The 13,734-nt window shown below is 42.5% G+C and overlaps 1 protein-coding gene across 2 annotated transcripts in view; it reads right to left on the minus strand.

Annotated features, from left to right (window-relative positions):
• The window catches only part of NEBL (nebulette), a 366,199-nt gene that overhangs the window by 218,080 nt on the left and 134,385 nt on the right, over nt 1-13,734 (minus strand). For both annotated transcript variants that reach the window (XM_043882949.1, XM_043882947.1), the window contains exon 3: nt 12,991-13,075. In XM_043882949.1, the coding sequence (XP_043738884.1) occupies nt 12,991-13,075 (85 nt within the window). The remainder of the gene's footprint in view (nt 1-12,990; nt 13,076-13,734) is intronic.

Consider the following 13,734-nt stretch of genomic DNA (forward strand, 5'->3'; position numbering starts at 1 on the left):
ACTTTCAGAAGCCCGGTAGCAGTGCATGACTCCAGGTCAATCCAACAAAGTGGCAGTATGAGAAACCAGGAAATGTGACCAATGTCTGGGGCAAAAAACCTAAGCATTCCACAACCATGTGGGAAAGGAGACCAAGGCTATGGGAAACTCTCGGCAAAATTCTGGGAAGAGATGCCAGGAGGGCTCATTATTTGCAGCAAAATTTGATGGAACTGGATCCCAAGTATTAACATGTGTAAGAATTATTACATGGGGCTCTTAATAACAATGTGGATTTCTAGACTTTCCTTCTTAGTGAGTCTGGGGCCAGGCCCACAAACGAGAATTTTCAACACACTCACCAGGCAACTGTGATGTGGGAAACCGCAATTTTGAGAGACACTGATCTACAGGAAGCACCTCTCACTTCTTTTTTCTCTAAAATCCTTACAGTACTATCCTTTCTAGAGGTCTCTGGGCATTTCTGAGGAAAACAGGGAGAATTAGAGAATAGGTCCTTTAATGGAACAAAAGAAGAAACATCAAGATTTTATTACTTCAGGGACTTCCCTGGTGGTCCAGCGGTTGAGTCCCCGCTTCCAATGTGGAGGACGTGGGTTCAATCCCTGACCCAGGGAACTAAGATTCCACATGCCATGTGGCCAAATTAAATAATAAATAAATTTTTTTAATGTGGTCACATCTACTTTTAAAAAAAAATATTTTACTCTAAATTCTTAGGTTCTTAGTAACATGAGAACAGCACCTGGGTTCTCTATCTCACACCCACAAGCAAACAAGCAGATAAATAGCAGATTGAGGGGAGGAAGTTCAAATGCAGCTGCAGTCCCTGAGTTGTACGACAGGCACAAGCCTCAGTTCTTTGAGTCTCCCCAGCAAAAAGCCTAGTACATGACGTAAAATAGACATCCAACAAACATTTGTTATAGACCAAGTAACTTTAGGGCAGTAAGTTCACCTCTTAAGTAATCTGGGAGATCCCCAGTAGCCCCACAAGACTGAACTGAAAATGTCTGGTGTTACCAGCTGTGAAGGAAGTAAAACAATGAAATGTTAATTACATACAAGCAATTATGTTTCAAAATCACCGTTTTTTTTTTCCTTCTCATATATAGCCACCAACAGATAGATAATAGAGATAGGTAGATAGATATAACAGAGATAATTGCATAAGAATGCATTAATGCTATCATATACATTTTTTAATTATTTCAACTTTTTTCCCCTTTGTTTGGCTCACCATGGAGAGGTTTCCAGAATAAACTTTAACACCTTAGTGTATTTTAGTTCATATTTTTCTCCCTACATATATAATCTTAGACATATAGAAATACAGACACAGACATGCACAGAGGGAGTGTTTTGTAACTGATACACTTTTCTTATCTATAGTTCTCATTGGGCAATATCATATGGACATCCCAAATTTTAATGGTTGCATAATCTTCTTTGGTCTGGGTTATCCTAGTTTATTCTACTACCACCTTGTTGATGGGCTTTCAGTTTCCAGTTTTTTGCTGCTACAAACAATGCTGACCGAGAGATCCTTGCCCATATGCCTTACATGTTGATATCTTTTTCTACGGGAGAAATTTCCAGGAGTGGACCTGCTGGATCAAAGACTATGTATATTTCTAAGGTTTAACAGTTGTTGCCAGACTGTTTTCTTTAAGGCAGTAACATTTCACATTTCCAAAACAGTTAATATTTTAATCATTAAATTTAGACAAAACTGTGCTTAGAGGGCAGGGAATCCATAATCTCTCTGCGCCAGCCTCTAGCCTCTGCCCAGCCTCTAAATTCAGCCTATTCTTTTCAGCTCCTCCCACTGGCTGACTTGACCACACTCCCTAAAACCTGGGGCTCTGATGACCTTTGCTGACTCATGAACTCCCTGCAATTATAAAGTTCACATATTTGTACTTCTATACCTTTTCCAAAGGAGAATTTCAATGGCTTTCATCAAACTTCCAAAGGGGTCCCATGACCCAAAAAAAATGAGGAGCCACTGCTCTGGAGTCTGCAGAATAACAAGTGAAGTCGCTCAGTCATGTCCGACTCTTTGTGACCCCGTGGACTGTAGCCTACCACGCTCCTCCGTCCATATGATTTTCCAGGCAAGAGTACGGTAGTGGGTTGCCATTTCCTTCTCCAGAGGATCTTCCCGACTCAAGGATCGAACCCGAGTCTCCCACATTGTAGGCAGACGCCTTACCGTCTGAGCTACCAGGGAAGTCCATATACTATTGTCAACTGCCCCAGGATATTGCTGATAACATGATTTAATTCTCCTGATGATAATCCCCGCCAAAGTGGGTTTTATTGGAGAAGCTTTCCTGTGTCCATTAAACAACTAAAAATATTTTATCAACATTATTTTAAGAAGGAACCACCTCTACAAACAGTTTACAAAAGGGCACAGGTGCTGTAGAGTTATTTTCAAAATCAGCTAAAGATCATTTCTTCTCCAATATACAGTTTCTCAGAGCAGTTGGTATTTGATCTACGTAAAGGGAAAGAGAGTCATTCTGGGCTTCCTTTCAAAGAAAAGGTAAATATTTCATCAGAGAATGTGAGGGGAAGACTAAACAGAGTGCAGGAAAAAAAACAACTGTTTACAGAATTTGGGGGAATATCTGTTGAGGAGCTCAATAAACGCCTCTAAGTCAGGGATCATGTCCCCCTCTCCAACGCTGCTGGCTTCTGTCCACACACACCTTCACCCCAAGAAGCAGCAGTGTCTGGTCAAAGGAGGTATTCAGTAAATGTAGTTTAAACCAATAAATAATTGAAACAACTTTATAGAGAGTTAAATTACAGGAAGTATGTGTGGGTACATAAATGAGATTACTTTGCTAGTAAAGGTTTGAAATCAAAAATGTCTTGATTTTTCTTGATTTGTAACTAATGCCAAGAAAGAATTAGAAAAGCATCTGTCTACTTCTCAAGAAAGTATCTAATTCTTCATTCTTATAAGACTATTTCATGAAATTACTTTGTTTCTATTTCATTTCATACATTATCACCCTTATCATCAAACGGTATAAATATAATCCAGAACTGCTTAGCCGCATTATCAAGTAATAACCACTACATTAGTAAGACCTCTAGCTTCTGATTTAAAATCTGAAACAAAGGATAAAGAAAACAGATATTAAAAAAAACATTAAATTAATTAACAAACTACAGAGAGAGAAAGGCCCGTCAAAACAGGTAAAGCTTTAATGATGTCTCGGCTCGTTATACTGTGAAAAGTGAGTGATCTGCCCTCTGGAATAGGTGATATTTTGAAAAAGCTCTCATTACCTCCCTTCCAGTAATAATACCAGCTCTGTTATTCCTTTTCACCTCAGCTAGTTCCTAAAACATATGGAATGACTAAAAGACACAGGAACTGCAGAGCTCATTTACATGATGGAAACTAAGATTGCGAATGGTGCAGCTGTTTCAGAGTCCGGCAGTGAATTAAATCAGACTTAGTCATTTGATAACAAAAGAGAAAAGATAGTTCACATGCTCTAGTCTTGCAGGTTTTCAAGGAGACTATTTTCTAAACATTGTCTCTCTAAGTTAGCTTTATTATATTATATACATATATGTGTATGTATCTGCATATTATACACATACATATATACATATGTATACATATATGCACAATGTATGTGTGTGTGTTATGGGCATATATACACATACATATAAACATTTTATATGTATTATGTGTAATAATATATGTAGTATATATACATACCTAAGACTTAAGTGGTATTCCTATAGAGAATAAATTATTCTAGAACAAAAATTCTCTCAGAGCCTTGGAGATTATCCAGTTCTAAACAAATCTTTAGAGAACATATAGAAGAAACACAGATAAGATTTACTTTGGATTTAGTTTTAATGATTAAAAGTATTGCAGCCATCCTAGAGATTTTTAAAATCTGTATAGGGGCTCTGAAAAAGGGAAAGTGGTAGTTGGTAGTCATGTCTGACTCTTTGTGATCCCATGGACTATAGCCCACCAGGCCCCTCAGTCCATTGAATTCTCCAGGAAAAAATACTGGAGTGGTTAGCGATTACTTTCTCCAAGGGGTCTTACCAAGCCAGAGATCGAACCCAGGTCTCCTGCTTTGCAAGCAAATTCTTGACCATTTGAACCACCAGGGAAGTCCTATATGGGAACTCTAAGATTGTTTAATTAAAAATAGGATCCTTAGTTTCACTGTTCTTCACTTCTGTAGTTTAAGTATGTGAAATCTGGTATATTTATTTACTTGGTGTCTAAAAGTACTGTGTGCTTAGGAAGCTAAATCTGTAGCCAAAGGGGCTTGTTAAATTTTCCTTAGATGTTTGCAGAGAATAGATTCCCTTGAAATATAAACAATTTCATATTAATAGGCATTCAGAACACCAGTCAAACAGAGCCTAGATGTCCCTACTAGTTAGGATCAAATTTGGGTTACCTTAACCTCATGCGAAGAGTTGACTCATTGGAAAAGACCCTGATGCTGGGAGGGATTGGGGGCAGGAGGAGAAGGGAACCACAGAGGATGAGATGGCTGGATGGCATCACCGACTCGATGGACATGAGTTTGAGTAAACTCCGGGAGTTGGTGATGGACAGGGAGGCCTGGCGTGCTGTGATTCATGGAGTCACAAAGAGTCGGACACGACTGAGCGACTGAACTGAACTGAACTGAACTTCTGATCTACTATCACCCTTGTGCTTGACCACCAGAAATTAAGACAGGCAGGGAAGGATGAAGGAAGGGAGGGGAATTCTAATTGCTCTCCTCATCCACTAAAAAAAGTACAACCAATATTTTTGGAAGCTTAAGTAGAGATCTCATTTCAAAACACAACACAGTAATTGTTCCAAATGAAGGCTTTTTTAAAGAATGAAGCCATCACAATCATCTTTCTGCACAGAATTTCTCAAGCCAGTTTCATCTGTACAAGGACCATGTAGAACTCCAGCGGGCAGTCCGCCTGAAGACAGCGGATGCTACAAGCAAAGTTCTGAAATAACATGAAATAATAATTAGACCAAATAATTTCTGGCAAAAGAACACACCAGGACTTTATGAGAGCTGAAAGACTCAGCATGCTCATCAGGCCTACTGTGTGCTGCTGGCTACTACTACCAAGAGGACCTTTCTGAGTCTGATAGTGGACAATAAATTTGGTTTTGCTGATTCCATGATGAGACAGTGACCTCGGAGGGAAGCAAAGGTGAAGTGCTGGACCCAGGCCCACGTCCCCTCATTTTCTCCTTTAACTCCTCTGAGCTCAGTGGCATCTCCTTGCCCTCCTGTTCCCTGGGCCCCTGCTGGCGTCCTGCCGAAGACTATGGCTGGCGCCCTCATGTTGTCTTCTCCGCCAGCTCAGAAAAGGCCTGGTGGTATCGGCACCATATCTGTCTGTCCTGGCTTCTCACCGAGGTCTGCACTGGTCCTGCCTGCCCACACACCATCCCTGGCTCCGGGGGCCCGTTATTCCTTCATGGCACTGCCGGTGCCAGCTCCACAGCAAGCACCCTCAGCATCTCTCTACTGTCTCTACACCAGAATATCCATCCCCTTCTGCGCCACCTAAGAGACTAAGACGCTGAGAAACAGCACCCACGTTCCCTCCCCGCCTGCACTCCGCATAAACCCAAGTATACCAAGAAGGTGGGAGGAGGTCTGCAGGATGTCTTGTGGGGTGGTCTTCTCTGCTTCTCTCCTTTCTCCGCCCATGGTTTCCCCCATCTTCCCTCTCAGAGACTTCAGTCAGAAGAGAGAGGGGAGGTCACGTTTCAGCCTCTGATTGTTTCCCGCCTTTCTTCTACAAGCTACCACGGCCAGAAGGGAAGACAGGCGTCCCCTTCACCTGGGACCACATTTCCTCCTTCTCAAAGTGGGGGTTGCTCTTCTCCTTTCTCTGGAGCCGTAAGTGTGAAGTAGTAGGGCAGAACATGATTAATAGAAGACAAAGATGAAAAACCACAGTGATGTTGTATTTTCAAGACAGTCTCCTCATCACAGCTGTTACACCCATGACCCCAGAGCCACAATATTGATAGGCTATATATTCAAATCCCTAATTAAAGGACAAGTCATCTGACTCTGGCCCACAGAATAAAAACAAGTAGCTTTTGCCTGCCCTTCCAGAGAACTGCACCTCCACCTTCCACCCTCCACCATGGGCTGTGGGAACGATTGGGGGCGGGGGCGGGGGGGAGCCAGGATGAGCCGAGGGCACCAAAGAACCACACTGCTGGGACTCTGAGAACAGATGGAAAGAATATGGGTCATTTCAGGAGGATGAGGAGAAGACCAGGCTCCTATGATGAAAGGCTCTAAAACTCCATCATGACACAGCAAATCAAAACATCTTGGTTATTTTGCTGTCCATCACTACTGACATTTTTGCCTCTTACATCATTTCATCCAGAAGTGAAAGAGAAAAACAATCTGACTTGTGGGAGATGGTGCGGGTGAGAGTTAACATCTGCACAGCATGTTATGTTCCCTGAAAGAAATGTGCCACATCAAGTGAATTAATATTTCTCCTTTGAAGTACTGATTCACATTCAGCCCTTCCTATATGTGAAACACAATCTCTCATCATTTTCACTGCCTCGAAACCTTGAAAAGAAACATGCCGAAGCTTCTCCCTGTGAACTTTTACCTTTACATACATGAGAAAGCGCTTATTGTGCGAAATAAGAAGCATCACCGTAGGATCAGAACACAGCATCAAATGGTGAAGAATCAAAAGATGGGAACTATAAAGCTGCCAAAATTAAGTTCAAAGAAAATGGAAAATTAAAAAGCAAATATGAAAGGCTTCTTGTCCGAGAGCAGCGGAATGTAAGCATTACCCACGAAAACTACCTGGAAAGACAATCTTCCTATTTAGAAGTCTGAGCTTGTCAGCTGAGATAAGGAATGGTAAGAGGACCCAGCAAAGAGCAAAGAATTGCCAGCTAAGATCACGAAGTGGGGAAAAAAGAAAAGAGAGAGAGACACACTTAGAAATAGGATCCACAGCTGGGCAGGAGGCAGCAGGCCACTCTGAGATCCCATTAGGTATCTGTCTGTTGAGAAGCACTCAGGTCTCTAACACCCTGAAAATGTTTTTAAATATAACTATAACACACACTGCTGTCTCTGCAGCTCTTGTCACAGTTGCAATTTTTCCCATGTTCATTAACGTTTGTTAATTTCTTATTATCATCCTCTGCCCCACTAGACCATAAATCTCTGGAGAGTAAGGGCTTTATCTGGTTTTGCTCACTACAGCATCCCCAATACCTAGCACAGAATTTGGCATATCACTGGTGCTGGGTGGCAAATGAAAAATTCAGGTCAAATTTATGATCGGGTGGGAACCTCTGGGGTGAGATTTGACACACATACAGAGGATGACCTCCAAAACAGCTCTTCGGTTGTCTTTCGACAATTAGTGATGTTCCCCAGTCATGGATCCGTTGCTCTGAAGGAAGTCCATCCTCAATGATACCTTATTAAAAAGCAGTTGCTACCTGACGGGAGTCTTGCGTTAGGTAATAATTTAACAACTTCGTGGATGGTTAGATGACAGATAACTGAGAGAAGAACGCTCTGGAAATGAAAGAATTAGAAGACACAAGAAGGTGCCAAGGGCAAGCTAGAGAAAGGGAATGCTGGACACAGCCTTACCTCCTTGACCTTCCAGAGGTATGTATTAGACACATGCCTTCATTAATTCCACAGAGATGGGTAACTATTATGTTCCCTATAAAAAAAAATCACGCTACCTTCTCACCTTCCTACTATCATATATCCTGTTCCCTATGCGCCATGTTTTGTATGCCTCCACAGAAACATGGAAGATTAAAAAAGAATCATATGTAAAGTCCTAGCATACATATGTCATAAAATTTAATCTTCAAATAAACCTTGTGTTATAGATACCATCCACATTTTAGACAGAAAGAACCAGATGCAACAGGTCATAGGTGTTATCACTATTTCTTTACTTGATCTCCACAGTCTCCCTCCTAGACATTTGTATCTAGCTCATCCTCTGTCACTCACCATAGATTTCTACTGCTAGTCTCTTTCCACTGGGTATGAATCTGTTATGTGACAAACTGCAACAAATAGCAATGATACCAAACTTATGTTAATATCACAGTAAGATATTAATAAGATAAAAATAAGAGGATAAGTGTCCCAAACTGCTATCCTCACACTGTTTTGAAATTTTCACTTAATTCTGTTAAGAGAAAAACTTTAAAAAGATGCTAACAATATTAAAATAAAACCCAAAAATGATTTTTAAAAAATCAACACAGATTACAAAATGAAGGCTCAAAGGTTCCAGAATCATTTGTAATTGATCCATCATCATCATCAATTTCATCTTATCAGGACTCGTAAATTACACACACTCCATTTAAGAATACAGTGAACCCCAATTCTCCATTATTTTCACGACTGCAAACAACTAAGTCAATCACATAAACAACCAAGTGGGAAAGTGTTTTGTTTTAGCATTGATTTTCAGAACTCAACCCTACAGAGGCCCAGGGTTTCCTAAGACACTCACCCCAAGGCCCTGGAAGCAGAGGATGGGGAGAAGCAGAGGGAACACGGGGAGGGAAGTTTGCACCCCCCTTCCCTTGCTTCAGCCACAACTGTCCTGTTTTGCTCTCTTCCTAGGAAGACTTCCCCTCAAAATTCCATTTGAAGAACCATTTCCCCAGCTTTAAGAAGTCTTCAGACTCCTGATGAAAAATGTTCAAAACATCTGTCCATTTTCTTCCACTGAGAGTATTCTACACAGCCTGAAGAAAAAACACTTGCTACAACATCATGTGAAGATAGAAAGTTAAAAAATTCTCTCCTAAGGGGCCTTTTCACCTGAAGTTTTTAAAAAGCTTAGGGACTGCCCAACTTACAAAAAGTTTGTGTTCGCTTAGGGACTGCCCAACTTACAAAAAGTTTGTGTTCCGGAAGTTTACTTTACCAGGCAAGTCTTTGGAACCCAAGGCTCACTTCCCCACAAAAACAATGACATTCTGCTGTCCCAAGGCATGCAGCGAAAGCCGGATGCTCCACAGGTAAAGTACAATGTTACTAATACCACTGGAAGGAAAAGTTTACACTTTTGCACCTTATTGAATGGGTTTCTGTGGGCCAGTGGGGGTGCCTAACCTCCAGTTCTGTTATTTCTTAGAAGCAGTTCATCCTGTGAGATGTGACAGAAAAGGAGCTAGTGACAATGGAATGCTTCCCCTCCCCCATGCCTACTGCAAAGTTCCAGGGCCATCCACGTCCACTGGGGTCAGTGGCTGGCCATGTGGAAAGGCACCAGTTATTTGCAAGCTAGATAAGGCCTGCAAACCACTGCCTGTCACCAGTTCCAAAAAGCTAACTCATGGTTTCCTTGTTTATTCTCTGGTATTTCATATCATTTTATTATGACAATTGGCACCTAATACAGATCCAAAAAAAGCTTGAGAGGATCTAACACTCAGGAGAAAAAAGGGGGGGGGGGGGGGGCGGGCTGGCAAAATTCATAACCCTCTCAAAAAGAGGACGACAGAGGAGAAAAAAAGGAAGAGATAACAACATGTAACCATAAATAACTTCCTAAGTTGGACTGCAACTGTTTTTGTTTTTCCTTCATTTTGGCTCATTTGGTAAGCTAATGAACTAAAAGAAAAGGATTAATTTTAACCAAACAATTACAAAGGATTCAGAATTTCAAAACTCAGAATAATGAACAGATGAGTAATGTGACTCATTTAGCATCATAGGTTATCAAAACAAGTAAATAAAATATTAATAACCAATTTTCCACCAAAACTGTTGAGCCATTCAGAATTCTTGATATCAAAACTCAAAGGAAATGCTCTACCACAGAATCAAGTCATTTAATATGCTAACTTTAAATGAATTGCCAGTCATGAATACTACCGTTATGGCAGGTATCCTTCCATGTCTTGGCAAAAGGTTGAAATACTCTAGAAGTGCTTCCATCTCTCACAAAGGAGGAGGAGGAGGGAAAAGAGAAGAAGGGGGAGGGGAGGAAGAGGAGGGAGACGCGAGGGAAAGGACTTCTTCCTATGTGTGACTCTTGCACTTTATGCAAAATTCCACCTTTACATACACTGCACTATCGCTGACACCTCAAGTATTTGCTTACACATCTCCTTTTCTAGGCACTCTCCAAGTAATATGACCAGAGTACTGGTTGAGACTGTGGACACTTGGGGCTCACGGATCTAGGTTCTATGTCAAGTTCAACTCCTTGCTGTTTGAAAGAGCAAGTCCTCTAAATTCTTTAAAGGTTGAATGCTTCCTCTGCTACTGCTACTGCTGCTGCTAAGTCGCTTCAGTCGTGTCCAACTCTGTGCGACCCCATAAACGGCAGCCCACCAGGCTCCCCCATCCCTGGGATTCTCCAGGCAAGAACACTGGAGTGGGTTGCCATTTCCTTCTCCAATGCATGAAAGTGAAGTCGCTCAGTTGTGTCTGACTCTTCGCGGCCCCATGGACTGCAGCCTACCAGGCTCCTCTGTCCATGGGATTTTCCAGGCAAGAGTACTGGAGTGAGTTTCCATTGCCTTCTCCAGAATGCTTCCTCTAAAGAGGGATAATAATAAATTCCTGTCTCTTAGGGCTGTTTGAGAGGAAATGAAATAGTACATGTAAAACGACGTGCCCTGAATGCAGCAAGACTGATGATGATGATGACGATGATAATGGTGATGATGGTGATTTTCCTTCCTTTCCTTCCCCCACATCTAGCACAATTCCTCGCACATAAGAAGTCGTCAACACATGCTTCTTGAATTGAGTTGAACTTCTCCATGCTGTCTGTCTGATGAAGTCCTACATTTTCTTTCTGGAGAAGATGATTTTTGAGCAAAATCATACAGAAAATCTGATGCCTTCACCTGACCAGTACTTGGAGACCACACAGCCCTCTGTGCCTCCCTCTATCAACTGACCCACCGGCCACGAACTACATTCATGCTCTGCCCTGTTTGCAGCCTGCTACCTGCCTGACGGAGAATAAAATCAACCTTTCGCCAAACAGTGAGCTCCTTTTTTCTTTTGCTTTTCCAGAGTTAGGCATGTGGTAGGAAAACGATAAATGCTTGTGCCTCTACCAAGTCAATGGCACCTGTAGCCACTAACTGAACCCAAAGGGAGAGAGGTGCTCTCTCAAGGAAGGAGACAAGGTTCATATCAGATTCTCTGTCAACTTTCAAGCTCTATTCAGACCACCACCCCCGCAAGCAGGAAGCATGACCAGACCAAGCCATACCCATCCCTCCCCTTCTGAATCGTCACTGTAAATGAAACATGCTTGCTTGAGTGGAGGGGGGAGCATGTTAGCCCTATTTCCTCAGACATCCCATGAGCTCTGGGAAGGGAGGATTAACTAATTATAAATTCTTTTGCACATAACAAGGACATGTAATAGGCAGGAAACAAATATTTGATTTCTTGATTTAGTTCTGTTTTCCAGTGTGCTCGTAGTACTTCTCCAGAATCATCTAATTAATCCTAACTTGAGGAGAAGAAAGGCATATTGGATCTGCACAGACGGGAGCCAAGTCCTGGCACCCTCTGTGGTGTGAATGAGCAAGGGGTGTTCTTGCCGGCTTTGCAACAGTGCCTCTCTTTGGCCGGCACTCAATTTTTTGAACTAATGGCTCAGCACACAGAAAATTAGCATTTTACATAAACCAAAAACTAACTGCCAACCAAGTCTTCATGGCATTGTTAACCAATAGTAAACTGTACTCTGAGTTTTTTCCCGCTAATTAACTGGACTGAGAAGTGGCCCCAAGTCCCCCCAAAAAGAGGGTGGAGGGAACTAAGATCTCCCCTGTGATCAGATAAACCCGCATGAACGTAGATTAGGTTCACTGCAACTGAGAGCTGACTACTCTCGTTACAAACAGCTACAACTGACATTTTCAAAGAGTGTTAGCTAGACCCCTTGCCTCCTTCACAAATTCTTCTCTTCTCCCTTTTCACATCGAGGATTCTCAGGGGTCGTGGTAATACTCATCAGCCTCCACAGTCATATCATCTTTTGTTAGCTTTTCAAAATACTTTCATGCCTAACTGCTTATTTGACACCTGCAGCTACCCTCAAGACAGGTAGGCAAGATCAGATAGACTGTCTCACTTTCCGCAAGCACAAAGACTCAGAGTGGCTGGCGCAAGGTCACAACCAATCAACAGTGGAAGGGGGACCTCGACTCAGCCTTCCCTCCCTGCTCCTCCTTGTTATTTTACCTCGATGCTGACCAGTGGGCTCTCATGTTAGCCACTGAGCATCGTCCTACACCACGGCAGGCAAGAAAATGTCTCTGAGTGAAAGTGCCCTAGGTTTCTCAAGAAGAGATTGTGTGTCCCTGAAGAAAACATTGTCATTTGAATCCCCAGTCTTAACCGATGTGTTTCTCCATATTGAAGGCATGTTTCCATCCAAAATGGTTGACTGGGAGCCAATCGTGGTGTTCTAATCTTTGTTCATGCTGTCAGCGTGACATATGAAAGAAATATGAATAAAGTGACAGGATGAAAACACAGCTAGTGGCTGGTGTGAGACACACAGACAGGGTGTTAGCCCCACACTCTCTGCAACTGGGTCAAGTTAACACCTCTTTTTCCCCTACATATGCAGTGTGGAAAAGCTATTTATAAAATGTTTTTAAATATTTAGGACCAAATAAATCAATATTGTTGGAAAACACTTCCTCTGACCAGAACTCATTTACTTGCCCAAGTCCCATGTGGATAACAGAACCAAGAATATCAGGGTGATCCAAGACCAGGAATAAAACAGACGTTGGGCACTTGCTCCTGGAATGCCCGCCCGGGCTCGCTTTCAGTCTGCACACTGGCTGGTGACCCGGTGTGAAGAGTCCAACAACTGAACAGTGGTCTTGCGAATAATATTAAGAATCAATGTAGCAAAAACAGGCCTTCCAGAAATTACCTGACTCTGCAATTCACTTTGCTGCTTCAGACGAAGGTTTTCAGGTGTATCTGCCACCGTGGTGAAGGACTGCTTTGGGTAGTGTCTGTGGAGACATTTTTTTAAAGAACATAATTAAAATATTATGACAGCAAACAATGTTTTAACCCCAGTCATTTTATTCTGCCCTTCTGCCACAACGGCAGAGGTGTCTCTCCTCTTAGGTAAGGTCCTGTCTATCACTATTTTGATCCCAAGCCCTCCTCTGTTCTCTGGACTCTCTGTGACCCACTTATCCCCACTGTCTCCCAGAATTTCACCCTAGGCTTCTCTATGAGCTTCTTCCCGTCAGCACCCAAGCACGCACAAGGCTTTCCTGCCTCCATCTTCCCTCCACCCACACTACTCTAGCATGAGGTTCCAGAGTCCATTCTCTCCCTTCTGCCAAACTTCCTGACAAAGAGGCCTAAACTCACTGTCTCTGCTCATCTCTTCCAACTCTCTCGTCAGCGCTATGCATCGCAGCTCCTGCCTTCAGACACTCCTCTAGTTAAGGTTACAACGGCTTCCGGTGGCACAGAGGCTCCCACAGACATCTCTTGGTCTTCCTCTTGCTTAGCCTCTCCTCTGTCTTGAACTGTCCTCTTCCATTGGTGTCTCTGTCCCCCCACACTCCTTGCCTGGCTTCTCCCCTTCTAGCTGTTCCTCCTCTGTCTCCTGGGACTCCTCTCTGCTCATCCTCCTTCATGGTTCTAACAGGCTTTT

The sequence above is a fragment of the Cervus elaphus genome, chromosome 23, assembly GCF_910594005.1.
Source record: "Cervus elaphus chromosome 23, mCerEla1.1, whole genome shotgun sequence".
Taxonomy (NCBI): domain Eukaryota; kingdom Metazoa; phylum Chordata; class Mammalia; order Artiodactyla; family Cervidae; genus Cervus; species Cervus elaphus.